Source organism: Mastigoproctus giganteus, chromosome 10 (assembly GCF_048544385.1).
Source record: "Mastigoproctus giganteus isolate SK-2022 chromosome 10, ASM4854438v1, whole genome shotgun sequence".
In the NCBI taxonomy this organism is placed as follows: Eukaryota; Metazoa; Arthropoda; class Arachnida; order Uropygi; family Thelyphonidae; genus Mastigoproctus; species Mastigoproctus giganteus.
In genome coordinates, this window is record NC_143584.1 from 137,946,019 (window position 1) to 137,973,786 (window position 27,768).

At 35.8% G+C, this 27,768-nt stretch overlaps 1 protein-coding gene across 2 annotated transcripts in view; it reads right to left on the reverse strand.

The window, feature by feature from the left end:
• Positions 1–27,768, reverse strand: part of mys (position-specific antigen beta subunit myospheroid) — a 326,956-nt gene that overhangs the window by 138,577 nt on the left and 160,611 nt on the right. For both annotated transcript variants that reach the window (XM_090384150.1, XM_090384149.1), the window contains exon 10: positions 10,049–10,125. In XM_090384150.1, the coding sequence (XP_090240276.1) occupies positions 10,049–10,125 (77 nt within the window). The remainder of the gene's footprint in view (positions 1–10,048; positions 10,126–27,768) is intronic.

Genomic DNA, 27,768 nt, shown 5'->3' on the forward strand with positions numbered 1-27,768 from the left:
TGCATTATCCTACTGGAAGTAACCATCTTGTTTTGTTTTGTTATTAGGTTTTTAGGAGCATTAGCAACTAAGGCCATATTGCTCCAGGATATGCGGTGGTCATTCGCTGACCTTTCCGCATCCTCCGTATTTGGTGGTAATGGGCTCGAACCCCGGTCTAATCAAGAAGCATGTGCTACACACTGCTGCTCCTTCCCACCTGGCTACGGAGGCACCTGAAGTAACCATCTGACTGAGGATAAACTGTCAACATGAACGGATGCACTTGGTCAGCAACGATGTTTAGGTACGATGTGGCATTCAGACGTGAATCTATGGGTATCAATGGACCCAATGTGTGCCAAGAAAACATTCTCCACACTATAACACTGGTGCTTCCGTAGCCAGGTGGGAAGGAGCAACAGTGCGTAGCACACGCTTCTTGATTAGACCGAGGTTTGAGCCCGTCACCACCAAATACGGAGGATGCCGAAAGGTCAGGGAATGCCCACCGCATATCCCGGAGCAATATGGCCTTAGTTGCTAATGCTCCTAAAAAACCAAATAAACAAACAACAACAACACCATAACACTGCCCCCACCACCTTGAACAGTAGTCATCAGACATGACGGGTCCATGAATTCATGTTGTTTTCGCCAAATTCTGAGCCTTCCATCAACATGATGCACCACGAACTTCGACTCGCCAGATCAAGCAACTGTTTTCCAATCCTCAATAATCCAGTGCTGGTGTTGCTGTGTCCACAGGAAGCGTGCTCTTTTGTTCTTCATTGCCATTGAGAGGATGTTTTCTGTTTGTTGCACCATTCTCGATACACCCTTGAAACTGTGGTGCATGAAAAGTTCAGGAGAACTGCTGTTTCAGAGATGCTTTGTCCAGCATGTCTTACACCTATTACCATGCTATGTTCGAAGTCCGTTAGATCACTCCTTTTCCACATTCTTGTTACGGTTCGTATGCTTAACTGATACTAGAAAGGTTGTTCTGCTGCATTTATATCCACAACTGTGGTCATGTGACTTGCAACATTGTGGGACAAACCATTTGTGTGCACAGCAGGGGGTGTACCTAATAAAGTGGCAGCACAGTATATACTGTAATAAATATTTCCCCTCCCCACCAGTTACATTAATGCCATAACCTTTCATTTATTTTCACTGTATATGCTTTACTTTAAATGTACTATTATTTGCATTTTATTATTATATATATTTTACATTTATTATATTATATTTAAATTTCTATTTTGTTTTTAAATCTCTTCATTTCTTTTCTTTTTTTTGATACTTTCTTTCATATTTCTTCCTCTAGGTCTGTTAACTTATATTAAACATCATATACTCCCCTACCATCTCATATTTATCTTTAATTATAAAAATTGTGTATTAATTTTAAGTAATTGAATCACCACAAATAATTCTAATAATAGTAAGTGACCAATAACAGCCCCATTCCCCCCCCCCTCCTGCAGCAGAAAACTTTGTATGGTATATCATGGGGAGATTTCTATAAGTGTTTTCTGTATCTTAAATGAAAACCGTCATACTGTGATTCTGCAAAGACTATCTCAACCATTCAAGAACGGTTCACAGTTTTCACTTGCAGCAATAACATCAGTCTACCTGCAGTGACAATGTAACAGTACAAACATAAGTAGTTTTTTGGTTTCTTGCATTTTTTCCAGGAGCCATTTTGTTTTACTGGCAAGCAGTGACATAAGAAACTGACAAACCTTTCAGCAAACTGTTTGTTGTTTATTATTGTAAACATTCTGCTTCAGAAAATATATTTGAAATGAAAGGCAACTTAGTTTCTGATATCTCGGCACCTTGCACCAATGTTTATACAAAATTTGATCTACAGTATAGTTTTCAAACTCAGTGCAGCCAACATTCCATTGCAATCATTTAAAAAATTTTTTAATTTTGCACATGTTGTTTAGTCTATATAATGGCTTAAAGGAGGAGGCTTTGTGAAACAGTAATAAATGAAACCTCTAAAACTGGGATGGAATGTTTCTGCATTTTTTATTTTTTTATTTTAGGAAAAATTATTGCCATCATAAATAGTTTACTTTTACAGCACTTATAACACTGTTGATCAGTACTTAACTGTTTTTCAAGTGGGTTTCTGGACCACATGCATATCAAAAAAAAAATTTCATTATTTATCCTTTCCTTTGCATTAACATCCTCCATGTTTACATATACATTATTTTATTCAGTTTCAACACTTCTCAGTCCAAATTATAGAAAATTTCTTCTTTAGATTATGTTTAATCTGCATCTCAGATCTTCTTGGAAAGGCAAGTCCTCTTACAGCAATTTTTAAAACTATCATGAATATATAAAAACAATTACTACTATTACTTGTAAACATCACAGGATCTGTGAGAATACAACAGGAAGCAAGCAAAATTACAGTTGACATGTGCATCACTATATAAAGATTTTTTTTTTAAATGTATTTGAAATCCTTTTTGGGTCATGATTAACTGAAACTTCCTGAGATGCAGCACATATCAATGTGTTTATACATAATTTTGACTGGCCTTTAAGTGGAAATAAAGCTCACGAGAAAATGAATGACTAAGAATTTTACAGATTTAAATGTTTAAGCAGGACTATGCAATTACTACCAAATGGCTGGAACTTTCATGTATTTCTATAAAATCATAGTTTCATTTAAAAAAAGAAAAAATTATAGAGAAAGAATGGACCACATACTATAGAAATTGTTAGACAAATTGAAATAAACCACTGCAATTTCAATTGAAACAACAATAACTTAACTTTCCTGTACATGTTATTTTTCTTTAAAAAGGGTGAAGGAACAGATTAATTCATTGACTAATGAACTGGAAAAAAAATTAAAAATTTTATAATAGAAAGAAAAAAAATAAATAAATAAAAGAAGTGGCAATTATGGTAAACTGAACAATTCTGTGATAATTGAGAGGCTCAACAAGAATTACCTTGCAGTGTAAAAGCAAACAAGGTGCAAGAAGTGGATGAGATCAACCCAGTTATTTTAGAAAGCTGTGAAGGAAATTGCTAAACCCTTATTTACAATTATGAATGCATCATTGAGCTCAGGTGACGTCTCTATGTACTGGAAGAATGCAAACATCTCTCCAATACACAAGGTAAGTTTAACTCCATGGCAGGAAACATAATGGAGTCCATGGTTAAAGGTGCTATACAGGATCGTGTGGACAGGAAGAAAACTATAAATGAATCAAAGCTTGGGTTTATGAAGGGAAGTCACATTTAGCCAGATTTATTAGTTATTGGGAAGATGTCATAAAACACGCTGGATTTTGTACTTTGTCAAGCTCCACAGTTCCACATGCACATTTTTTGATTAAATTGGTCAAGACATTACAGGGTAAAAAGTTGGCTAACTTGGTAGGAAGCAGTAGTTATTAACAGTCACTGCTCTGAGTGGACAGTGTCTTGAATGGGATCTGGCATTTATTAATGATATAGATCAGGGGTCCCCAAACTTTTAGAGAAGCAAGCCACATATGAATTTTTGTAATATTTGGCAGGTCAGAGAAAATTCCTAATTACCGGAAACTACGTTCTCTGCATAATTTTAGCATTATGCAGAGAAACAAATTCAATACCTACCTATATGTACAGATTCAAAAATAAATCGATGGATATGTAATATAAAATATGTAATATAAAATATACCAGTTTGTTTATATGAAATTTTAATTATTACTTATTTATTGTATTAACCACAAGAATACAGCTAGTAATACAACAAAATTAATTATTACTTATTTATTTATTTTACTAATCACATTTGGTTTGGTTTGGTTTTTTTTTTAGGAGCATTAGCAACTAAGGCCATATTGCTCCGGGAATATGCGGTGGTCATTCCCTTGACCTTTCCGCATCCTCCGTATTTGGTGGTGACGGGCTCGAACCCCGGTCTAATCAAGAAGCGTGTGCTACGCACTGCTGCTCCTTCCCACCTGGCTACGGAGACTTACTAATCACAAAAATACAGTTAGTAATACAACAAAGTTTCGTAATATCAGGTTTTAAAGTACCAGTTCCAATTCTTAAAAAGCCATGTAAATGCAGGTCAGTTAGATGTGATTGTATTTTTGATTTTACATATTTCATTTTTGAAAAGGTCTGCTCACATATACATGTATTTCCAAAAATTGATGTAACATTTCTTGCAAAATTTTTAATTTTTAGATAATCTGACTCAGATAATGTTGAATAAAATTGAATTAGATTTTAATTTTTAATATTGTATTCAGTGCATTATTAGATTGAAGATCTACCAACTCTAATTGTAAATTCTAATCAACATCGTTGACGGGTATGTCAAATGGATTTTTAAAAAATTCAAACACCTTTGAATTATTTTTAAAATCAGAAAGTCGATACACAAAATTTTCTTGCAACAAACGAACGCTCTGAACAAAATTTTCAGTGGAAAATTTACAACTAAGCACATTTTTAGGTAAATTGTTGCAACATGGAAAATGTGAAAAATTATTCCAAAGTATCTGGCTTTCAAATAACTCCAGTTTTGTTTAAAATGCTCTGACATTATAATACAGTTCATTGACGAGTTTGTCTCGTCCTTGTAGTTTCATATTAAGAAAATTCAGGTGTTCACATATATCTGTTAAAAAGGCAAGGTTCCACAACCATTTGAGATCTGACAGTTCTGGAACAGGTTTCAGTTTTTCATTCATAAATAGATCTATTTCGATCCTAAGTTCAAAAAATCAGTTCAACACATTACTGCCACTCAACTATCATACTTCAGTGTGATACAACAAATCACCATATTCAGCCTCAATAGTTTCAAGAAAATTTTTGAACTGCCGATGATTCAGACCAGTCTTGCGAATAAAATTTACTGTTGATAAGGCCGCCGTAGTCTAGTGGTCAGGTGCGCGAGTGCATAAGTACACGTGCCTTGAGTGACCGGGGTTCAAGCCCGTGACTGCTGAATACGGTGCTGTTTCTTGTATTCTGTCTATCTTGTGAACTCCTCTGACCTTTGGTTGTCCCGGAGTATAAACAGAAAATTTATTTATTACAATTGACATGACTGAATCTACACACAAAAATTTTCTGCACAAAGACTGCTGGTGAATTATACAATGAAATTGCATTGGTTTTTTAATATTTTTACTCTCAAGATATTTACGAAGCTGACCCATAAATTCAATTTTAGTACTGACCATATTTTAAGTGCCATCTGTCATAACTGCCAATAGCAAATCCCAATTCAATTTGAGGCCATCAATTGCTTCTGACACTCAAAAATATTTTCACCTGTTGTTGTATCCTTCAAGCTTTTTAATGCAACTAGCTCTTCAGTTATTGCAAAATTGATTTACACTTTGGATATAAATTAGTAATTGAACTGTATGGGCTGTATCTTCACTCTCATCAATTGCTATTGAAAGATTGTGTGAATTCACAAACTTTTTCTACAAGTTGATTTTGAACATCAGCTCCTAAATATTCAATTCTTCTCATTACAGTTGATGAAGATAAACTTACAGACACAAAATTCTTTACTTTCTCAGGACATACTTCTTCTGCAATTGCCAAACAAATTCGTTTTACAAATTCTCCATCTGTAAAGGTCTTTCCTTTTTCGGCAATGATTTGGAAGGCTCAAAAATTAGCTCTAACTGCAGATAAATTTTGATGAGTAAAAGTTCTAATCTTCTGTTGCTGACTTTGAAATTTTTGGATTAGTTCTTGGAGTTTTTTCTGCCGCAAAGCTCCTTTAAATTTATCATAATTTGAGGCATGTTTTATGGTGTAGTGAAGTTTCACATTATATTCCTTGAACAAGGCTTCATTGCAAATAAGACATGTGCAAGTATCATTAAGCAGTGCAAAAAAGTAATTAATTGGCCACCACTCATTAAAAACGCGACACTCAGCATCAATTTTTCTTTTTTTTTTGATATCAACTTCAATGTGATTTTTATGGGGTCACCAGAATAAAAAAAAAAATACTTGTGAATATTGAAGTAAGTAAGCACTGATGTGTCTTAAAATTTTATGAAATATTTTAACATAAAGGTTATTTATATCATTCATTTGGCTGTTTGCCTAATAAACTACATTATTATAATATAAAACTTACAGTTTTATATTATAATATAAAATTATATTATTAATTATAATATAGTTTAATAAGGTGACATTTTGGGCATCTTACCAATACCCATCATCAGATCATGCTGTAGGGAGAACAGAAAAAGGCTACAAATTTGAATATTTTAGGATATTACAGTTACGGTTACCAATAACACAATTGCAATTACCAATTTTACAATTTGCAAATTACGATTCTAAAGTATTAAGTTTTGAATTGCTGTTTACAATAGAAAACAGGAAATCTAATGTAATACAAAGAGATTAAATTCAAACCTGCTGACAGCCTCCTCTTGCTGATGCTACCAGAAACTTTATGTGCATACAGCTTGCCAGCAGTTAATTTATAGCAGAGGGATTAACTCCATTAACCAATAGGACAGTGTCATGTTTTTATCATGGATCTTGGGTTCTTCTATAGTAGAAGCCAGGGGCGACCTTTGCTCCCATACCCTGAACATCAGGAGCCTGTACGTGAACACCAGCCTGTTCATGTGCAGGCTGGTTCGGGATCTTTTCAATACCAATGATCAGACCATGCTGCTGGTGCCAGGTTTTAACCTGGATCTGGGATTCTTATGTAGTGGTAGCCTAGGCTTACCTTTGCTCCCATATTCTGCACATTAGGGTTGGTGTGCAGGCTGGCAAGGGATTAGGAAATCCCTAATTAATGTCTCCAATGCCTATTGCTATTTAATGACAGGATCAAGATTAACAGATTATTTTAACAATGTTTCAAAGAATAGCTTTGAGTGGAAATAATATAATTAATATCTAACAAGACTAAGTTGATGACACAGAGGCGTCAACACTATTAATCAACCGACAAGTGTTAAAATAATCTGTAAAATGCATTTATCACAAATTTTATCATGATCTAACATAAACATTAATATTTATGATCTAATCGAAATATCCGCAGGCTGGATAAAATTCTTTCGCAGGTCGGATCCAGCCCACAGGCTGTAGAGTTGGGGATCCCTGATATAGTGTTGGACATCTGATAACAAATTTTGCTCAAGATATAAAGGTGGGTAAGGAAAATAGTAACTACTGTTCAACAACCCTAAGTATAAGTTATTCAGGGGTAGTTCTCAAAAACTGGTGTCCACACGAGCACCAGTTTTTTGAGGTATTTCACCTCAAACTTGTGTCCACTTTTTTTGAGATGAAGTATAATGAGTGGCACTATGACACCCATAAATTTCTTCTGGGGTGCCTACCAAGGAATTCCATGCCCCTGATTTAGAAAGCACAGGCAGTTTATATGTATAATCTCCTATTTAGTGCAATATCCACTATTAACTGATTAGTGTAGAATAAAAATTATAAAATGCCATTGTTTCCCCTTTTCTAAATTTTATTTATAAAATTATTCAATTTTGTATGTTTTCATGATTGAGTCCCCCCACTAGTGTGCCCAGTGGAAATAAAAGTTTAAGAACCATGATTTAGGAAGTAATGAAGTGAAAGCAGATAAAGATAAAAAAGGACTTGAGGCAACATTTCAATTGGATCTGAACACTCAGCAGCACAAGTAGCCAAACCAGCCAATAGTGTTTTGTCAATGATACATAAGAATTTTGCAGTAGGCACAAGGAGATGATTATTCTGTTGAATAAAGCATTGGCTGGACTACATCCAGAGTACTGTATACATTTTAAAGTCATAGTTTGTGTTCCATCTGTTTTAATGATATCATTAAATTCCCAATTTTTCACAGTCCTTTAACCTTTCCATAAGTACATAGATACCCATCAAGATCTGTTTTCTTAAGGTAATTAAGTACATTTAAAATAATGTGTCCATTTATATTTGAATTGCCTTGAAATTTGTCACTTGTTGCCATCTCTTATCTCTGTTTTTAATTACTAGTACTCAGTTTCAATAAACAGTAGCATGAAACTCAGAGAAGAGAACATTTTTCTAAAGAAATTCTCTAAATGTAGATATAGAAATTGATGAAATCAATTTAAGTGATACATACACAGATAGAGGATAGATATTACCACTTAAAAAAAAAAAAAGATGAATTTATTTTCTTAACATTTAATTTTTTTTTCCCTATTTTATTATTTTTTATACTGATTGATTTTTGATAATATTTTTTAATGTTGGGTAATCAAATCAGAATAAGAAAATATTTAAAATGTTTTATGAAACACTTAGTTTTCTATAGAGTTGAGCTAATGGAGCCCAACTTTATAGAAAACTGACTAGAGTACACTCACCCACATTTGCCGACCGGGCTAGCCGAGTGGGTAAAGTACCTGCCCGGCAACCCAAAGGTCGCGGGTTCGATTCCCGCCTCGGGCTTAGATCAAAGTACTGCAAAAAAACCTTGGGAGGTGCAATATGGCTACAGAAGCCGATGCGCCAACAACTACCAAATCAAAAAAAAAAAAAAAAAATCACCCACATTTGAGCAACATACTTTTGAAAGACTTAAGAATATCAGGGACAACTGTACTTCCTTTCAAATTGAAATTCAGTATTTCTTTAGCAATTACAAGATCCTCATTTACAGAATTGTGGATATGGATGTCACAGTTAGAATTTATCCCACAGTTAGTGAATTTTTTTGCTTTTCACATGGACAGCAGATAAATATGAATATATGAAAACAACAAAACAAAATAACTGACCATTCATCAAAAAGAAACCAAAGCTAATTAGCTTTGTATCCAGAAAGAACTCATGGTATAATCTGTTGTTAGAGTGCTAGTTGTGGCTACTGAATAAATGAAGATTGGGCTGTCAATATAAGACTAAGCTTACTAAAGTGGATAAATTATAGCCCAATACCTTTTCAATATAGTAGTACAAAGATATGCTCATACTCCCTGGGACGTTGTCCAGTTAAACAAGATTGCTACTGCAACTCTCAGAGAACCAAAATACACAGTGCTAAATATACTACTGGAATGAATCTCAATATAGCTACCATAAAAACTAGAAAGCTTAAATAGCAAAGAAGTGATAAACACAAGAACCAAGTAATACAATATCAAAATAGGAGGTATCACAGAAACCAAAAGGATGAATACAGGATATCTGCATCTAAACAGTAATTATGAATCAATTCATTTTAAAGTATGATACAGTTTAGTTTATGGAAGATGCACAAATAGCTTTTAGAACATATATGTCAAACCGGCAGCCCACAGGTGTGGTCCCAAGTGTTGTCAATTTGTACAGATTAACATTATTAAACCTATGAAAACAATGCTAAACAGTGATACTGAAAGGAGACATGTTAATATGAACCTTCATAAGTGTTGCTAGTCAAAAAAAAAAAAAAAAAAAATAGTGCATTTTTGAGCAGGCAGAAATATATGAAAATATTTAATATATGTAATTGGAGTATCACATACACACTAGCACTAAAGCCAAATATATCTATACCTTGATTACATTTCATTACCTTCTGGATCTCAATTGCAAAGAATTTCAGATTTTATAAGCCAAAACTGTACAACTAACAGGTGCATTCACCTTCTCTGGCTGTCAAAGCTAATTTGGTGTGCAAATCTATTATAAATTGTTTACAATTACCTGGAAATGCAGATAAGAATGACAGAACATACTGAAAGATTAAGACAATTAATACATAAATGTAGAGCTTATTTAATATGTACAATTATGTATGTATGTGCAGATAGCATATTAAGAAAATCAAATATGTATGTACTCCTCAAAGGGCTAAAAACTTAACTTTTTTAGTCTTTTGTGATATTATGTTGTGATAGATAGGCTGAGAAATACAAGTTGTGTAACAGACGTGACTAACATATAAAGAGAATGTTCCTCATCTGAAAACAGGAATTATGTTGATATATGGCATTATGAAGTAAAAAATTATAGATAAAGTAGTCAACATAACAGTACTTACTGCAAACAGCTGGAATAATAGGTAACTTTGACATTACTACTTGCATTATCCTTCATTTCTACACCAGAAGTAATTTTCTGAAATTAAAATTTAATACAGTTAATAATAACAAAGCAGCAATTTGTGACATATTATTAGTTATTAAAACAACCAGGAGTTCAACTACGTGCTCAGTTTTATATATAATTATTTTACTCTGGTACTCAAAACGTGCATCCAATCCATCCTTTCACCAAATATTAAATAACTATCCATTTATGTTCTTGGCTCAGTCTGTTGATTGTAAGGGAGGAAAATGAGAGCTCAGAGGAAATACTTGTACTACAGCCACATACCAACAAATTCATCATCATCGTCATGAATTTAGTCCGGCTTAGGTCTTTTAAGACCTGTTCCGTTGTAGCTCTTGGAGGTGGTCTTGATCTCGCCATCGTTGTCTTGGTGGACCAACATCTCTCTTGCCTGTAGGTTTGTAGTTAAAGGCTAATTTTGGGATCCGGTCTGGGTTCATTCTTTCTATGTGGCTGATACATTTTTCCTGATACTGTTTTATGTCATTTACTATGTTATCTACTTTTAATTTCTCGCGGATATCTATATTTCTTTGGTGGTCTAGTCTTGTAAAGCCTAATAATTGTCAAAAATTTCATTTGTGCTGCTTCTAGTTTGTGTGCATCTTTCTTATTTATGACCCAAGTCTCACAACTGTAGAAGAGGGCTGGTTTTGAAGTGATGCTGTGCAGTCGTAATTTTGTTTTGGTTGTCATTTGTTTTCCGAAGTGGCGTTTAATCGTTCCATTCATTTTATTATATTTTTGTAGTTTAGTGTGGATGTCTTTCCCTTCATTTGATATTAAATTTCCCAAATAGGTGAAGTCAGATATTTGTTCTATTATTTTATCATCAATAACAATTTTGACTCTTTGCATGTTTTTTCCACATAATCCCATTGATTTTGTTTTTGAGGTGGAGATTTTCATCTCGTACTTTTTACCTATTTTATTAAGTTCATGTGCTGCTATCTGTAGTTCAACTTCGGATTTTGCCATTATAACTTGATCATCAGCATATAATATAGTTTGGATTTTATTCCTGTTGTTCAACTGTATTTCATTGTTAATTGTTTGTTTCCATTCTTTAAGAATTTTATTGATGTAGATATTAAATAAATTTGGTGATAGTCCACATCCTTGTCTCACTCCTTTATTGGTGTTAATTGGGTCTGATAGTTGGCCATTAGAATATTTTATACAGACTTTTGAGTTTTTATATAGGCTTTGGATCACTTTCTGGAGTTGGGTTGGAATATTTTCTTCACGTAGAATCTCCAAAGTTTTTCCCGGTTTACATTGTCATATGCTTTATCATAATCAATGAAGAGCAGAAATGTTGGTAGATTGAATTCTCTTCTTTTCTCCAAAATTTGCTGTAGTGAGAAAGTGGCATCTATTGTGCTTCTCCCTTTTCTGAACCCACATTGTTGTTCTTCTAAGAATTGTTCACTGTATTTATTAAGTTTATTCTTTAGTATATTAGAGTACAGCTTTGCAGCAGTTGACAGCAGTGTTATCCCTCTGTAGTTGTTAGGTTTATTTCTGGAGCCTTTTTTGTGTAAATTGATTACTATTCCTGTTTCCCAATCTTTGGATATCTGTTGCTTATGCCATATGATGTTAAATAATTTTAACAGTGTGTTTTTTAGTAAGGTGCCCCCATATTTAAATAGTTCTAGATTCAAATGGTCTATGCCTGGGCTTTTTAGGTTTTTTGATTTTTGTAATATTAACTCTAGTTCTTCCATTGTTATATTTTCGTCATCTTTGGTTATCACAGATTCATCTTCCAATTCCCTAGTGCCTGGGTTATACCATAGTTTGGAATAGTGTTGTTTCCATTCTGCTTGGGAGATGGAGTTGGTTTTTATTTGATAATTTGTGTCTAGTTGTAATTTCTTAAAAATTTTAAAATCTCTTCTCTGTGGGCCCGTGATATCACGTTCTAAAGATTTAACAAATTTATCCCAGTCACCTCGTCGGATTCTTCTGGTTAGTTTTCTGACTTCTGCTCGAAGCTTTTTATATTTTATGTGTAGATGTAGGTCTTTAGTTTGTAGGAACAGTTTATGTCTTTTTTTTCTCATTGATTGTTTGTTTCAATTCTTCATTCCAAGTTCTTAGCCAGTTTTTATTTTTTTATAGGTTTATATCCAAGACTTTCTTCATCAGCTCCCAGAATTGATTTTTTTTTTACGTTTGACCAGATTTCCTCAACATTATCACTTTCATCTGATTTGAGTTTATCTTTCAATCTACTTTCATACAGGAATTTAGTGCTTTCATCTTCCAACAAATGTATTTTTAATTTCTTAGTAGTTTTTGTTGGTATTTTCTTATTTTTATTAAGATAATTTCTTTTTATTTTGAAAGCGCTTTCTACTAGGTAGTGATCACTGTCAATTTCACTGCCTCTGCATACTCTAGTGTCTCTAATTTTGTCATTTAAATTTTCATTAATGATAATATAATCTATTATAGACCTTGTGTTTCTTGCTTCCCAAGTGAATTTATGGATATTCTTGTGTCTGAAAAAAGTATTTGTAATTTTAAGTTTATTAAAAATGCAGAAGTCTATCAGGCATCTTCCATTACTGTTGGCCACAGGTTCGCCTTCCGATCCTATACATTTGTCTACTGATTGAGCACCAACCCTTGCATTAAAATCTCCTGCTAGTATGAGATACTCGTTTTTGTTAGTTTGGTCTATGATCTGTTGTAATTCGTCATAAAATTCTGTGGTTTCATCAATGTTGCCAACAAATTCAATAATATACAAATAAAATACAGTGGAAGTCCATCTAGTGGGAAGATTCCTTTGGATTGGAGAAGTGCCAGTGTCATCACCAATACACAAGCGGTTTTTGCCTAAGATCCCAATTCGAGTAATAACAAAGTGGATAGGGATAATCATGGGAGCAATGATCAAACATGCAATAGAGGGGCATTTCTACAAATTTGTGTATCATTCAAATTCTGAATGATACACAACAGTTTTGTTAAGGGAAAAATCATGTTCAACTAACCTAGTTAGGTATTCTGACACTGTCACTTGTGAGCCTGATGTAGGAAATAATTTTGACAGTTTATTTGAATTTTAGCAAAACATCTGACTCAGTCCCTCACGAGAGGTTTCTGTAAAGCTATAATATGTTGGGATTCCAAGTAAGATTCTTAGATGGACTGTAGGGAAGTCGCAAGGCAGAAAGCAGTAATTAATGGTTATTCTTCAGACAAACCTTAATTCACGAAAGTTGGCAAAATTTGATGAAAACTTTTTCATCTACTACTGTTCTGCTATTATTGTGAAGTCCTTCTTTGACTATTGTGAAGATGATCCCACAATATTTCAACATATTCACAGTTTTTGCTTTCATCAGATGATTGTATCATAGTCATAAACATTTTATTATTTCTTCAGAAGATCCTCCACTAAAAAATTGTTCCCAGCAATGCAAACTCCCCATAAATGTATTGTAATAATTTAACTTTTGTGGAGAACTACAAACTATTACAAAATTTAACAGAAATTTCAGATATATTTTTATGCAAAAATATATCTGAAAAATATTTCAGATATATCTTTAAGCAAAAACAACACAATAAATGCACAACTTACAACTACCATAACAATAAGTGAAGAAACATGATGCCGCACACATTTGCAGTTTTATTGTTAGTAATAACAGAAGTGCCTTACTGTGGCCATTCCAGGAAGTTTTTGGCACATATTTTGATTAGAAAATTATAGGAATGGCCACAGTAATTAGGATTTATCTAGTATTGCAGATAAATTCTATGGTAATCACATTCCTGCTGCACATGGATAAATAAACGACTTTCACTAGAACCAGCATGGGAATATCCAATGTACTGAGTGAAAGGATGTATACTGGTATACTTCTACTCAAGATGCAGTGGCCTTTCAGGTGACTGTGGGGTCCCTGGCAGTTGTTCTTGTCCCAATTTCTTGTCTAGGGTGGTAGTCTGTTTTCTCAAACCCATCATAACATTACAAAAACTGACTGAACATGATTCACAACAAATGTGGCACAGGTAACCATATTCTATAAGGGCTGCCTGGCAGCCTTGTTCCCTTATATGTAACAGTATCATGATCTTAACCTTTTTGCTTTCCTGTCAATAACACAATTCCATGTGAGGTCCATTTATTTAATTGTAGCTTTAGAAGTCAATGCCTCTAACCACATTTTCTTAGGCAATATTTACCATTACCATATTTTCATCATCCTATAAGATCTCAATACAAATTAGAGTGTACGCCCAAATATTAGACTTTCTTCTTCTTTGCCTATCTTTTTATTAGTTTTCCCAATCAAATACTAAATCCTCTACTTTGTATTTAGTCCTCCGTTTGAGTAAATTACAGAAACAAAAGTTTTTCTCTGTTCATGCTTACTAATTGAGTTCAGCAGATTCACTTGGTGGTTTTTATTTATTATTTGTTTTTTTAAACTGAAGATATGTACACCAGAAGCTACATGGCACATGGTTGGAGCTTCTGAAGTATATCAAATGGCACTAGGCTATCACTGAGTGCAGAAGACATTTAGTATGAAATTTCTCTTAACAGACAAATAACAGTGCACGATATTGCACTGAAAGCGTGCATAAATCTTGTAAGTGTAGGTGCAGTTATTCCTAGACATTTCCTGTCTGTTCAAGGTGTGTGCGCACGGTCCTCAAAGAAGCCGACATTCAATCAGAAGGCACAAGTCACTGTTTCTGCAAAACATCTCATTCTTTTAATGTGCAGAGAAATGCATTTCTGTAGTGAATAGCAACTTTGAGACATAAGCACACTACAATGAATCTCACCATCAAAAAAAATTCAAGACACAGCCTTTACAGATGACAAAATTATAGCATCTTTCGGGATTCAGAAGGGAAGAGTTAGTGTTGATTTTCTGTCACCATGTGCAATAGTTAATGCTTAGTAGTACAGCAAACTTCTTAATTATGTACACACAGCAGTTTGTAAGAAAAGGCCTTGGAAACTGTTAAAACAAACCATTCATTGCATGACAACACAAGCCAACATATAGCAAATTTGACAAAGATGATGTTGGGAACCTTTGGGAACTCCCGAATGCTCTCCTTATAGTCTGGATTTAGTCTCCCCCCATCAGTGATTATCACTCATTTAGGCCAATAAAGGACCACCTGGGAGGGTAAAAATTCAAGACAGATGCAAACTATCTTGAATTTTTTCAGCTTTTTTCTATGTTGTTGGCATAAGCAAATTTCCAGTGATAAAATAAATATGTGAATAAAAATAATTATTTGGAGGGCCAACTGGGCTTCTGCTAGCCCTGAATTATGCATTTATGGTGTGTCTGAAATACCTTAAGTGATTTATAAACATGTGCACAAAACATTTTTCCAACCAAGTTGTAATTTTCAATACCTGTCAAAAACACCATGGACAGCTTGGCAACAAAATAATCATTTTATGAGTAACAGGTGTTGAAAGAGCAAGGTTAAAAGGGTCCTTGAGATGTCTCAAACACCAGACAATCATTAGTATAAGTTTGCATAACACTAAGCCAAGATGATGCTTAACTATGTGTTATGGCGTTTCATAATAATGCTAGAAGAGGCACACTTTTATTACATTCCCCCCCCCCTTTTTTAATCAAGAAGCATAAAAACAGCACTGGGTGCATCATTTGAATACACTACCAAAAATATAATAACATGCTAAACCACAAATTGTAGATAAGTGGGAAATGAGCATATCACTGTTGTGTAAGCAGCAATGCTACATGAAAATTATGTCAAAACAATAGAACAAGAACATAACTAATGCATTATAATTACAAAGTCCAGTCACAGTATCATGACCACCACCCAATGCAGATATGACATGCCTAGCGAATCATACAGAGCACAGGTCAAGTTCACAAACCACAAGCATATAAGGCTTTATGTTCGGCATCCATGAACACAGTAAGAGCCTCTGTCATGGGCAAAGCACGTGACCTATCAGACCTGGAAAAGGGCATGATCATCGGCTATCAAGCCAGGGTGCCAGCATTTCCGAAACAGCAGACTTTGTGAAATGCTCACGTACTGCAGTGGTGAAAGTATATCAAGACTTGATGAATGGGACAGTTTTGACGACTCGATGTGCCAAGTGCAGAGCCCTGTGTGCCATTGATCCCAGAGGTGAACGTCGGCTGAAATGGTTGGTCAGGATAGACTGGCACGCTACTGTTGCTCAACTGGCCATCCATATGAACTGTGGGGCCACCAGAAAGGTCTCCAACACGAGAGTGCAGCAAACCCTGTTGCGCATTGGGCTCCGGAGCAGATGTTTGGTGATAGCACCCATGCTGATGGCGTTCATTGCAAACAACACTGTCAGTTTGCACAGCAATACTGACACTGGACCTCGGCCAAGTGGCAACGGATGGCCTTCTAAGATAAGCCATAGTTTCTGCTCCACCAAGTAGATGAACAGTGCCGTATTAGACATGAAACCTCCAAAGAACAGACAGGAGATATTCATGTGTTACTGAGGCGGATCCCAGGGTTCCCCCATCAGCCATCGCCGTACACCTTGTGTAGAGGTTTACGCCAAAACCAGCCATTTTTATGTAGTGTGTTGGGTGCGTAAGTGCAGTGATATGGTGTGTTATGTTTTCGACTGGTACCTGGCTCTTATGCAAAGAAAAACAACAAAGAGTTCTTCACTTATGTAAACTCTAGAAGGAAGGGGATGAATCAGATTGGTCCACTTGATATCGATGGTTCAACTGTTGATGATCCTGCTCAGGTAGCTAACAAACTAAATGAATATTTTGCATCAACATTCACACATGAGGAGTTATTCAGCGAGGGGAATGCCAGAGGTGTATTCAACTCTGGCAGTAAGCTAGATAATCTTGTAATAACTGAGAGTAAAGTGAAGGAGAAATTGTTGAAGATGAACACAAGAAAGGCACTTGGGGTGAATGGGATCTATCCAGTTATATTAAAGGAGGCAGCAAAGGAAGTAAGCAAACCCTTAGCCATAATTATTAGAGCTTCCTTGGACTCAGGGGAGGTACCCATAGACTGGAGATGTGCAAATGTGACCCCAATTCGCAAAGGAGGATCAAAAGCTGACAAAAGTAATTATAGACCTGTGAGTTTAACTTCTGTTCCAGGAAAATTAATGGAGGCACTGGTTAAAGAAGCACTGCAGGATCATCTAGACAAGACTTCAGTTATAGCTCGGACACAGCATGTTTTGTTAAGGGGAAGTCTTGCCTGACCAATTTGATTGGATACTATGATGCAGTCACAAAAGAGCTGGACGCAGGGAATAACTTTGATATTATATACTTGGATCTTAGAAAGGCTTTTGATACTGTTGCACATGGAAGACTGCTGCACAAATTGGAGCAGTGTGGCATTGGGGGCAAATTGCTGCTATGGATAAAGGGGTGGTTGAGGGGGAGAAGACAGAGAGTAGTAATCAATGGACACTGCTCATTGTGGACTAATGTTATTAGTGGAGTCCCTCAGGGTTCAGTGTTAGGTCCATTGTTTTCTGTATTTATAAATAATATTGATGATGGTATATCAAGCTTAATGTCTGGAGTTTGCAGATGATACAAAGGTTTGTAGGGTTGTTAAGGACACTACTGACGCTATGCTGCTGCAACAGGATCTGGAAAGGTTCAGCAGATGGGCTGAGAGGTGGCAAATGAAGTTTAACATTGACAAATGTTAAGTACTAAAAGTACTACATAGGGGAAACAGCAACCCCAGAGCAACGTATCAACTCTGTGGTACTATACTGACAGTGGTAGAGAATGAAAGGGACCTGGAGGTAATTGTGCAGGCAGATATGAAGTTCTCTGAGCAGTGCAGATGGGCTGCAAGAGTAGCTCATGGTGCCTTGTCAATGATATACAGGAATTTTTCTGGCAGGGATAAGGAGGTGATTATTCCCTTGTATAAGCAATGGTCAGGCCACACCTTGAGTACTGTATACAGGTCTGGAGGCCTCATTTCAAGTGGAACGAGTACAGAGAAGGGCAACAAAGGGTTGCTCTTACGAAGAAAGGCTTAAGTTTTGCAAATTACAGTGTCTGGAGACTAGGCACCGGCGAGGTTGTTGTTGTTATTTGGTTTTTAGGAGCATTAGCAACTAAGGCCATATTGCTCCGGGAATATGCAGTGGTCATTCCCTGACCTTTCCGCATCCTCTGTATTTGGTAGTGACAGGCTCGAACCCCAGTCTAATCAAGAAGTGTATGCTACGCACTGCTGCTCCTTCCCACCTGGCTACGGAGGCGCCTCACCGGCGAGGTGATCTGATAGAGGTGTACAAAACCTTGAATGGTTTGAGCATGCTCAATGCCGATGGGATTCTTCCTCTTGCTCAGAATAATCACCTGAGAGGGCATAAATTCAAATTGAGGAAAGACAGTGTAGGATAGATGTGCGGAAATTTGCCTTTGGTCAGCAGGTAGTTGGAACAGACTTCCATCCCTTGTTGTGGAAGTTGATAGCCTAAATAAATTTAAGGCTCAGCTGGACAGGTATTTCGAACGAGTGGAGGGGGTGAAGTGGAAGGTTTATTTTTTTTTTCTTCTTCTTTTGGCTGATGCTGCATAAGCTTGCTTTCTTGCATCATATGCCTCTACTAATGCCAATACTTAGCAGATGGGAAGTAGCAACACCTGGTCACCATGTCCCATCCCCACCACGTTGAGGCAGCAAGGATCTACTACCATCTGCTGGACTAACCCAGGGCAAAAGACCCGAGAGGGCCCAAATGAGGATGAAATGAAAAGGCTATAGACGGAGAAGTTTGGGAGCTGGAGAGGTAGGAAAGAATAGAAGAGAGGAGGATCAAACAGAGGAACCCTCCAATAGTTAGAAGGTAAAAGAAATAAAGCAAGACTAAAGGAGATAGAAGCGGAGAAGTGGACTGACTTCTCATGCTATGGGAAATAATCCTGTGGAGGATCCCATCCTAGAGCTAGGATCAGCAACATTTCTTGAAATATAATTATGTCTAAACTCTTGTAGACATTGCTCAAGGCACTTCTTTGGAGAAACAAGTTTTTTTTATTTATCTATTTTATTTTATTATTTTATTTTTTACTCCAATCATGCTATAAACAGGTTCCACGTCTTCAGAACAACACCAAGAATTTACAGTATATACAGGAACATGTTCAATGTCTAACAGAGTATATTTGGTTACAATGAGTATCCAATCATCATCAACTCCCGATAAAATTATCCCAAATTAGCAAGTCTAAGCTCCTCTTCTTTTAAAAGCATGCGAGGCAAAGGTGTTCAGTGATATAAATGCTGCTTAAAATCGGATAAGAGCAGGTTTATTTCCCATTGTGATTGTATCTGAAACAAGCTGCAGTTCACACCTGTAGTCTTGATAATACTGACAATTGAAAATAACGTGGTCAATACTCTCTTCCTGTCCACAGAGACAAAGTGGGGTAGAAGACAAGCCTAATTTGAATAATTTGCTGTTAATACTCCAATGGCCGGTGAGTAAAAATGTACCATGCAAGCCAGGTGCAAACCACAAAGATTCTTTCTTCCTGAACTCCTTCACTAATGGTAAACACTCTGGTCACGGCGCCAAGTTCCAAAGCTGACCAGTCTCTTTGCCATTTATCTACATAAATGGAATGAAGCCTTCTTTTCTCAAATGTTAAAGGAGCATCTAGGTTGAGTTGTGCATCATCCAAAGTAACAGGTATTGATTTTTTCAGGTGATACATCATATATATCTCTATTGTATTTCATACTCTAGAGGTAATTTTCCCAATAACACCTGCAAAGCCATAGTAGAAGTGGTTCTACATGCCCATGACATCATCAGGAGGGCAGCAACGCTGGGCCTGCAGAAGCTGTTTCATAATTGCAGGCCCTATGTCCCCATGCTCCAGCTGCTTAAGCAATGATAGGTAAAAAACACAATTAGAGTATAACCTGAGTGAATTCCTGCCAGGTTACCTGTCTCAATCGGGATAAAAAGACTCACTTCTCTTTCACATATCTTGCATGGGGTAGAAAACTTAAGGCATCAAGTTGAATACCTAAATATTTCATTATGGCAGTATATTTAATTGTCTGTCCTCTATATTTTGCAAGTGGAGGACGTTCTCTATCTAATTTTCCTTTTAAAAGCATCTGCGATGTTTTAGTTGTTGAAACTTGCAGTTTGTGAATTGCAGACCAAGTTGAAAGTTCTTGTAAGACTGAGTTTGTTGTATCTTCCAGATTCTTCTTTGAATTTCCATGGACAAAGATGGTAAGCTGTCTGCATAGGCAATCATCTTTGTTCCTTCAAATTTCTTGGTGAACCATGAATCAAACACAACATTCTAACACAAGGGGCCAAGAATTGATCCCCGTGGGCAACCCCTTGTAACATGTCTAGAGATCTGTTTAGTACCACTCTTAACTATGATAGAACACTGGTAAAAACAGCTTGTAAGTAATTTGAAGACTGGTCTAGAAACCCCAGCCTCCCAGAAACTCTCCAGAGCACTCTGCACACCAAAGGGTGTCAAAGGCCCCTTTTAAATCCACAAAGAGGCCAAGAAGGTATTTTGTATTCAGTTTCCTTTTGAAGAGTAAGGAATCTGGCAATTGCATCCTCAGTCCCCTTGCCACAAGTAAAACAAAATTGATCTGGAGATGATAATGCTTTATTGGTAAGAACAAATAATAGCCGATTAGCGATCATTTTTTCCAGTGCCTTCCCCATAACTGGTAGAAAGGCAATCAGCCTGTATGAAGCTGGGTTGTCCTTGGGTTTCTTTGGATGTTTAAGGAGTATCTTAAAATTTGCAATTTTCCAAGTTTTAGGAAAAATTCCATGTTGTAGACAAGAATTAAACAGCTTGAGAATAAAAGGAGAAAACTTTCCAGGCTCTTTTGAGGACGTTCACTTCAAGACCATCAAAACCTGGACATTTCCTAGAGAATGCATTGAATTTATTGCAATCTACCTCTTAATGTGAAAGGAGGCTCTTCAGACTGTCCAATATAAGTTGAATTTTTAGATTTAATTTCCACCTGCTCCAGGAGCTCACATGTTCCACCGTCCTGGTGTATGATTACATCAAGAATTCTATTAATAGTAGATGTCCACAAAAGGGTGTCCTGATTCTCTGTAGTTTTAACTGAAGCAAACGCCTCTCCAGGTGGGATCTTATTACTCATTAATTTGTACACCGAGAACAGACACCCGGACATGATTGTTAGCAGAAGGCATGCTGGTGGGGGCAGCGTTATGGTCTAGGGAATGTTTTCATGGCATGGTTTGTGTCTGCTGATACCTCGGGAGGGCACCCTGAATGCAAATGGTTACCTATCGAATGTTGCCAATCAGGTAAACCGGTACATGCTGACCATGTTCCCCGGGGGCAATGGTATCTATCAGCAAGACAATGCGCCATGCCAGGTCACCAGAATTGTACACGAGTGGTTTGAGGAGCATGATGAAGACTTCCAGCTACTCCTTTGGCCATAGAATGCCCCAGATCTTAACCCAATTGAAAATCTATGGGACCACCTTGACCAACACATCAGACTGATGGATCCTCCACCAAGGAACTCTGGGGGTGCACTACAGTCTGCACGGTCACAGATAACCGTAGAAACCTTCCACAGACTTATTGAGTCCATCCCATGGCAGCTGGCTGCAGTGCATGCTGCGAAAGGGGCATATTCTGGATACTAGGTAGCTGGTCATAATAATGTGACTGAACCCTGTATGTTGTTTAGGTCAATTTCACATGTATGTTACTGTAGACCAAGCAAACATATCTTACAATTTTAAAAATTTTACTGAAAATGGATAAATGGGCCATAACAAGTAATGTAAACTGCAGTACTGCTGCTATACCATCTGACAGAAATGTGAGATTCCATCTGACAGAAATGCTTTGTTGAGAAAATACAACTTACATAAAGAGAATAAGAATTACAAAATGTCATTATGTACAAATGCATCAAGTGAATTTGCATGTTGCAAAAGTAAAAATATAAAGAATACATTAATCTTGGATTTTTGTGTAGACTGGTTAACTGCTCCAGAAGGGTGTGCATAGTTGCAGTGAATCTCTTATCTCAGTTTCCAACCAATACAGACCTGCCAACTTTTAGAAATCTAAAAAGAGATTATTAATAGGTATCTGGCTTTAGCCACAATGCTCCAGCTCTGTCCAAACAGCATTACAGACTTCTGTTCTTAATTAAGGATAAACTAATTAATGCATGTCATCATGGGGGGATGAATTTTATAGCTCTTTGCTTCATTCTGTTCAACTTCATAGTACTTACTGGCTCTTCCATAATTTTTACATTCAATGACCTGGTTGGAGTCAAGTATAGCACATTGTGCCAACTTATACAAATTACTACCACAGAGTAATAACACTATGCACCAAATACACCTAATCTTCTTTTGCAAACATTCTCTTAAAAAAACAAAAAATACTTGTATATTTAAACTAACAATGTACCATTGTAAGTTTTCTAAACTCAATTTGGGTTGTTAACACCACTTAAAAAAAAAAAGGACTGAAACTAAGATACCAACAGCTTTAAAAATATTGATTATAAAAATACATACCTGTCAATACATATGATGATATATGAAACAAAGATTTTTTTTTTTTTTTCCTCCACATACAGTTGTAAGCACATACTGACGGCAGCATGTTCACTATACAAAGGTTAAGCAAAAGCAGAGCAACCATTAACTTTTAAATGTAAGGTCCATAGCTGTGCATGTGTGTGGAGAGGGATGCATTTGAAAAATAACAAACTTCAATAAAAATCTGAAGAAAACTAGAACCAGGAAAATGCCTAATTATTGGAAAATTTCTAACTAAATCATATTTAATAGTTGGCAGGTATGCTAATGGTAGACAGTTAAATAGATGGACACAAAATGCCATTGAAAATGAGATGAGATTCCGGCTGTCAGTCCCAGTTGTCTGATGCGGGCCTGAAATTGAAGAGGTTGTCAGGAATTCAGATCCAGAAGTTGATTAAATTGAATCAAGTGATAAATAAATAGACGCAGTGGTTATTGCTTTTTTTTTTTTTTTTTTTTTTTTCAATTTTTTTTTGAAAATCCTAATTTGGTTTTTGACAATTTTATCCTAATGTTGGAGAGTCAAGACAATCTGTGTTTGAGCTTTCTAAAAGCTCACTGAGGGGTTCATATAAAACAAATAGTTCATTTTTTATGAACAAAAACATAAGTAGTTCATAAAAAACAAATCAGTACTTAAAAACATTATACACAAAGTTTGTTTATAAAACTTAAAAATTCTATGAAAGTTCACTCAATAGAACTTACTTCTAGAAGAAAATTTGCTGCTCTAAGGATTAATAACAGGTAGCAATTAGAGTGCATTCTTCATTTGATGTTTTGGCCAGCAACACACAAAATTATGTATCATTTGATTACTAGACATCCAGAACAGGTAAAAAAAATACTGTGGTCAAAGTCCAATAGTCCAGCATCTGAAGGTTGTCGAGAAAATCCAATAACCCAACATTTAATTGGACAAGTCATCATATTACATGTTTTATTTTATTATTATTTTTGGTACTTTTATGTTGATAAGCTGAACAGAGATTTCAGCTAGGCACCAGCGGGGTGATCTGATAGAGGTGTACAAAGCCTTGAATGGTTTGAGCATGCTCAATGCTGATGGGATTCTTCCTCTAGCTCAGAAAAATCACCTGAGAGGGCATAAATTCAAATTGAGGAAAGACAGATGTAGGATAGATGTGCGGAAATTTGCCTTTAGCCAGCGGGTGGTTGGTGGGTGGAACAGACTTCCATCCCTTGTCGTGGAAGTTGATAGCCTAAATAAGTTTAAGGCTCAGCTGGACAGGTATTTCGAACGAACAGAGGGGTGAAGTGGAAGTGGTTATTTTTATTTATTTATGTTACTTTTTTTTTTTTTTTTTTTTTTTTTGGCTGATGCTGCATAAGCTTGCTTTCTTGCATCAAATGCCTCTACTAATGCTAATGCTAAAAGCTCAGAGTAATAAAAATTACAATTACAGTCTGTCCTCGTATAGCACGATAGTTGTGTTCCTAGAAACCCTCGTGCAATGCAAAATCGTGCAATATAAACAACAGGCCCTATGGGAAAAGTGGGGTTAGGTGCCGACCACCCAAGATTGAACACACATTTGGAACCAAAACATTACCAAACACAATAAATAATCGGGTAATTTTAATCGTTATAAAATACGTAACGATTAAAATACGTAATAAAAAATATAATATATTATAATAAAGTATTTTTAGTATTTTTTAATACTAAAAAAGTATTTTTACGAATAAAATACGTATTTTATTCGTAAAAAATTTATTATATTAAATAAAAAAGTCGTAATAAAATACTTACGTATTTTATAATACGTAAGTATAAATTATAATATGTAAGTCGTAATAAAATGCTTACGTAATAAAATATTGCTAATGCTTTTGCTTCTATCGTAAGCAAACTTGTTTTTTGTTTGATTTTCTATCCAAACAGATGACAGCTGTTCCATCTCTTCCAATTCTTGTGTCTTAATCTAATGGATTTTAATTACACTTTGAGTTGTTCCCTCTATGAAAGTTGTTTTTATTTTCTCTGCATTCTTTGTAATTCTCGGCGTTGCCTCATTTAGGTCTGTAGCACGTGCAATATCACATGGTCTTTCATTTCGCTCAAAGCGTTTCACAATTTCATATTTTTTTCTCTATCGACAGAGGTGGACTGGCCATAAGCCTTACCTGAGAAATCCCGGTGGGCCGGAGGCCGGTGTGATTTTGGCCATAAACCGTAGTATGAAGCCACTATAAATTTTCCCGGGTAAGAATTTTTGACCCAGTCCGCCTCTGTTTATTGATATTGCTTTTTTTTTTTTTTTTTCTCTCTCTGAATCTTCAGTGTCTTCGCCAGGACGCTTCCTTTTCACACCTTTTAAGTATTTTACTCATTTTTAGGGAATAAAGCGCAATTACAAAACGAGGAGGCACGCTTAATACACAAACAAAGATGCGCGCGGGTAGCAACTGAATAAACAACACCGTAAAGGACGAGATATACTATTAACACCCCACATTTTACTAAAGCACATTTCTGGGGGGTTAGTACCATAAAACAATAAAAACAATTTCCAGTTGCATTTCTGCTAGTGGAATCTGTTATAAACTGGTAGTAAACTCCATCTAATTGCATTTGCGATTATATCGATAGCTGGAATTGTGTTGGTTTTTACGTTATTATGGTGAAATGTGTTTCCCCTTCACTGATATAAAACACATAAATACATTTTCAGAATCTTCTTCATTCCTATCGTGTTGCATTCCGTTGGGGTGATTCCGCGTTCGACTGCCATTTCTTGTAAACACAAAGGCGAATCGTGCATAAGTGAATTCGGTTCGTGTCATATAAGATAACGTTCCCCTATTTATAAATCGTGCATGATCGAATTCGTGCAATGTAAACACGTGTTATACGAGGACCAACTGTACTATAATGTTCAACTTTGAAGGGAACGTATAAAGTTCATTTAGAATTAATGCATGTTTGTTCTATGTTTAATTATGGAACAAGGTAGTTTGCTAGAAGGTCATAGGATTGTCTGTTGCTGTCGGTGAGCAAAATTAATTACCTACTGATAATTAGGGATGGGGAATCCAAGGGTTTCAGAGATCAAACGCAAACAACACCAACATACTTAATGATCACCAATTTGTATTTGATTGGGGAAGGGAGATATATATATAAAGATTGATTATTTTATGATCGCATTATAGGAAAGGGTAGGCTATCGGCAATCACTTAAAGTAAATATGGCTGATAAAATAATAAACAAACGTTTAAGAAATGTATTGTAAAAGGTAACTTAAAAGAAAAAAAGTTTCACAGAAATGTGTAATTAGTATAAAAGTTTCTTGAAAAAAAAATTCACAAAAGTAAGATGACTCCACTGAGTGCCAATGCCCAATGTGATAAGGAAATAGCACTTACTCATGAGGTGAAACTTGTTTAGCTGATTCTTAGGTGTTTAAAGCCCTAAATTGTTTGCAATTGCACTAATAATGTAATCAACACTGTAAACCCAGGATTAATAACAAGCCCATACTCACATCTGGTGAGTATGGGCTTGGCACACCCGGGGTCCTGAGCTGGATGTCATCATTCTTCTCTTTCTTGGTGATTCCCTTCTACTTCTGACTCTCTCTCTCTCTCTCTCTCTCTCTCTCTCTCTCTCTCTCTCTCTCTCTCTCTCTCTCTCTCTCAGGGTAACTCGGGAATTTTTTTTGGCTGGTGCAGCATAAGCCTCAGGCTTCCTTGGCTAATAATAATAAACCAAATTTCATTTATCTTAGATGAAGTCAGAACAAATGGAACAATTAACTTCTGAAGAAGGTTAAAGTTATCATTTACCAGGTCATTAACAATCTTGCTTTCCTTGGAAGCAGCAAACAATGCATCTTACTGATCTAAATGCATTTTACTGATCTGAAGTTCCTCATCTTTCTTTACGAGCGCCTCTTTTAAAATGACCTTCTTTTCTTATCTCTGAAAAAGGATTCAACTTAAAAGGTTTTCTTCTGCTTGTGTTGCAACAAAGAATTCAGGCATTTGTTTAGTGGATCTGACTTATTTCTCTGTGGCATATCTGAATGTCCTGGAACAGAGTATCTCTGCAATGAATAATGATTTTCATTTAGGAGAATTGGGAAAATTTATCGAATAGGGAGTTATTAATTTAGATATTGATTCTCACCTTCTTTGAATCATCATGCTATGAAGTCCTTTTCACTACAGTTTCTGGATTCAAATATATCCTACATCTCCAAAGCTCTTGCAGCCTTTTCTAAAGAGGATATATTTTGTCATGTTTTCAGAAACAAGGAAGCCATATCATAAGGCACGACTCTCTCAGACACATGGCATTTCATGAAAAATGTTCCACTCTTTATTTAAAGCGATCTTCAGTAGACCAAAGAGTATCTAGTTCAAGGACTAGAGTTTATGGAATGTATATGGAAGTATTTAAACAATATTTTTCCGATTCCAATCACACTTCTGGAATTTTAATACAGTGATACAGTGAAAAGTAAAACTAAGAACAACAGAAAAAGTTTTAATAGAGTGAAAAGTAAAACTAAATATAACATATAATGTCGAAGAAGATATGAACCAGAAACTGGCAAAATTTCGAAATATATGTGGAACAATAAAAAGAACTTTGGCTAAGAAAACAAGGAAAGAAACACAACTGAAATTTTACAAAGTAATGGCAATATCAACACTTCTTTATGGTTCTGAAACATGGATACCGAAACAAAGAGACATTAATAGAATACAAGCTGCAGAAATGAAGTTTTTAAGATATGTTAAAGGATGTACAAAATTAGATAAAATACCAAACGTAAATATATGAAAGGAATTATAAAGATTTACTCAATTAACGAAAAAATTATAGAATATAGACAAAGATGGAAAGAACATGTAGAAAGAATGGAAGATAATAGATTCCCTAAATTAGCTTACACATATAGAGAAAAAGGAAAAAGAGACAGAGGAAGACCGAAGAAAAGATGGGCAGACCTCTTTAAGATAGGAACAGGCGGAT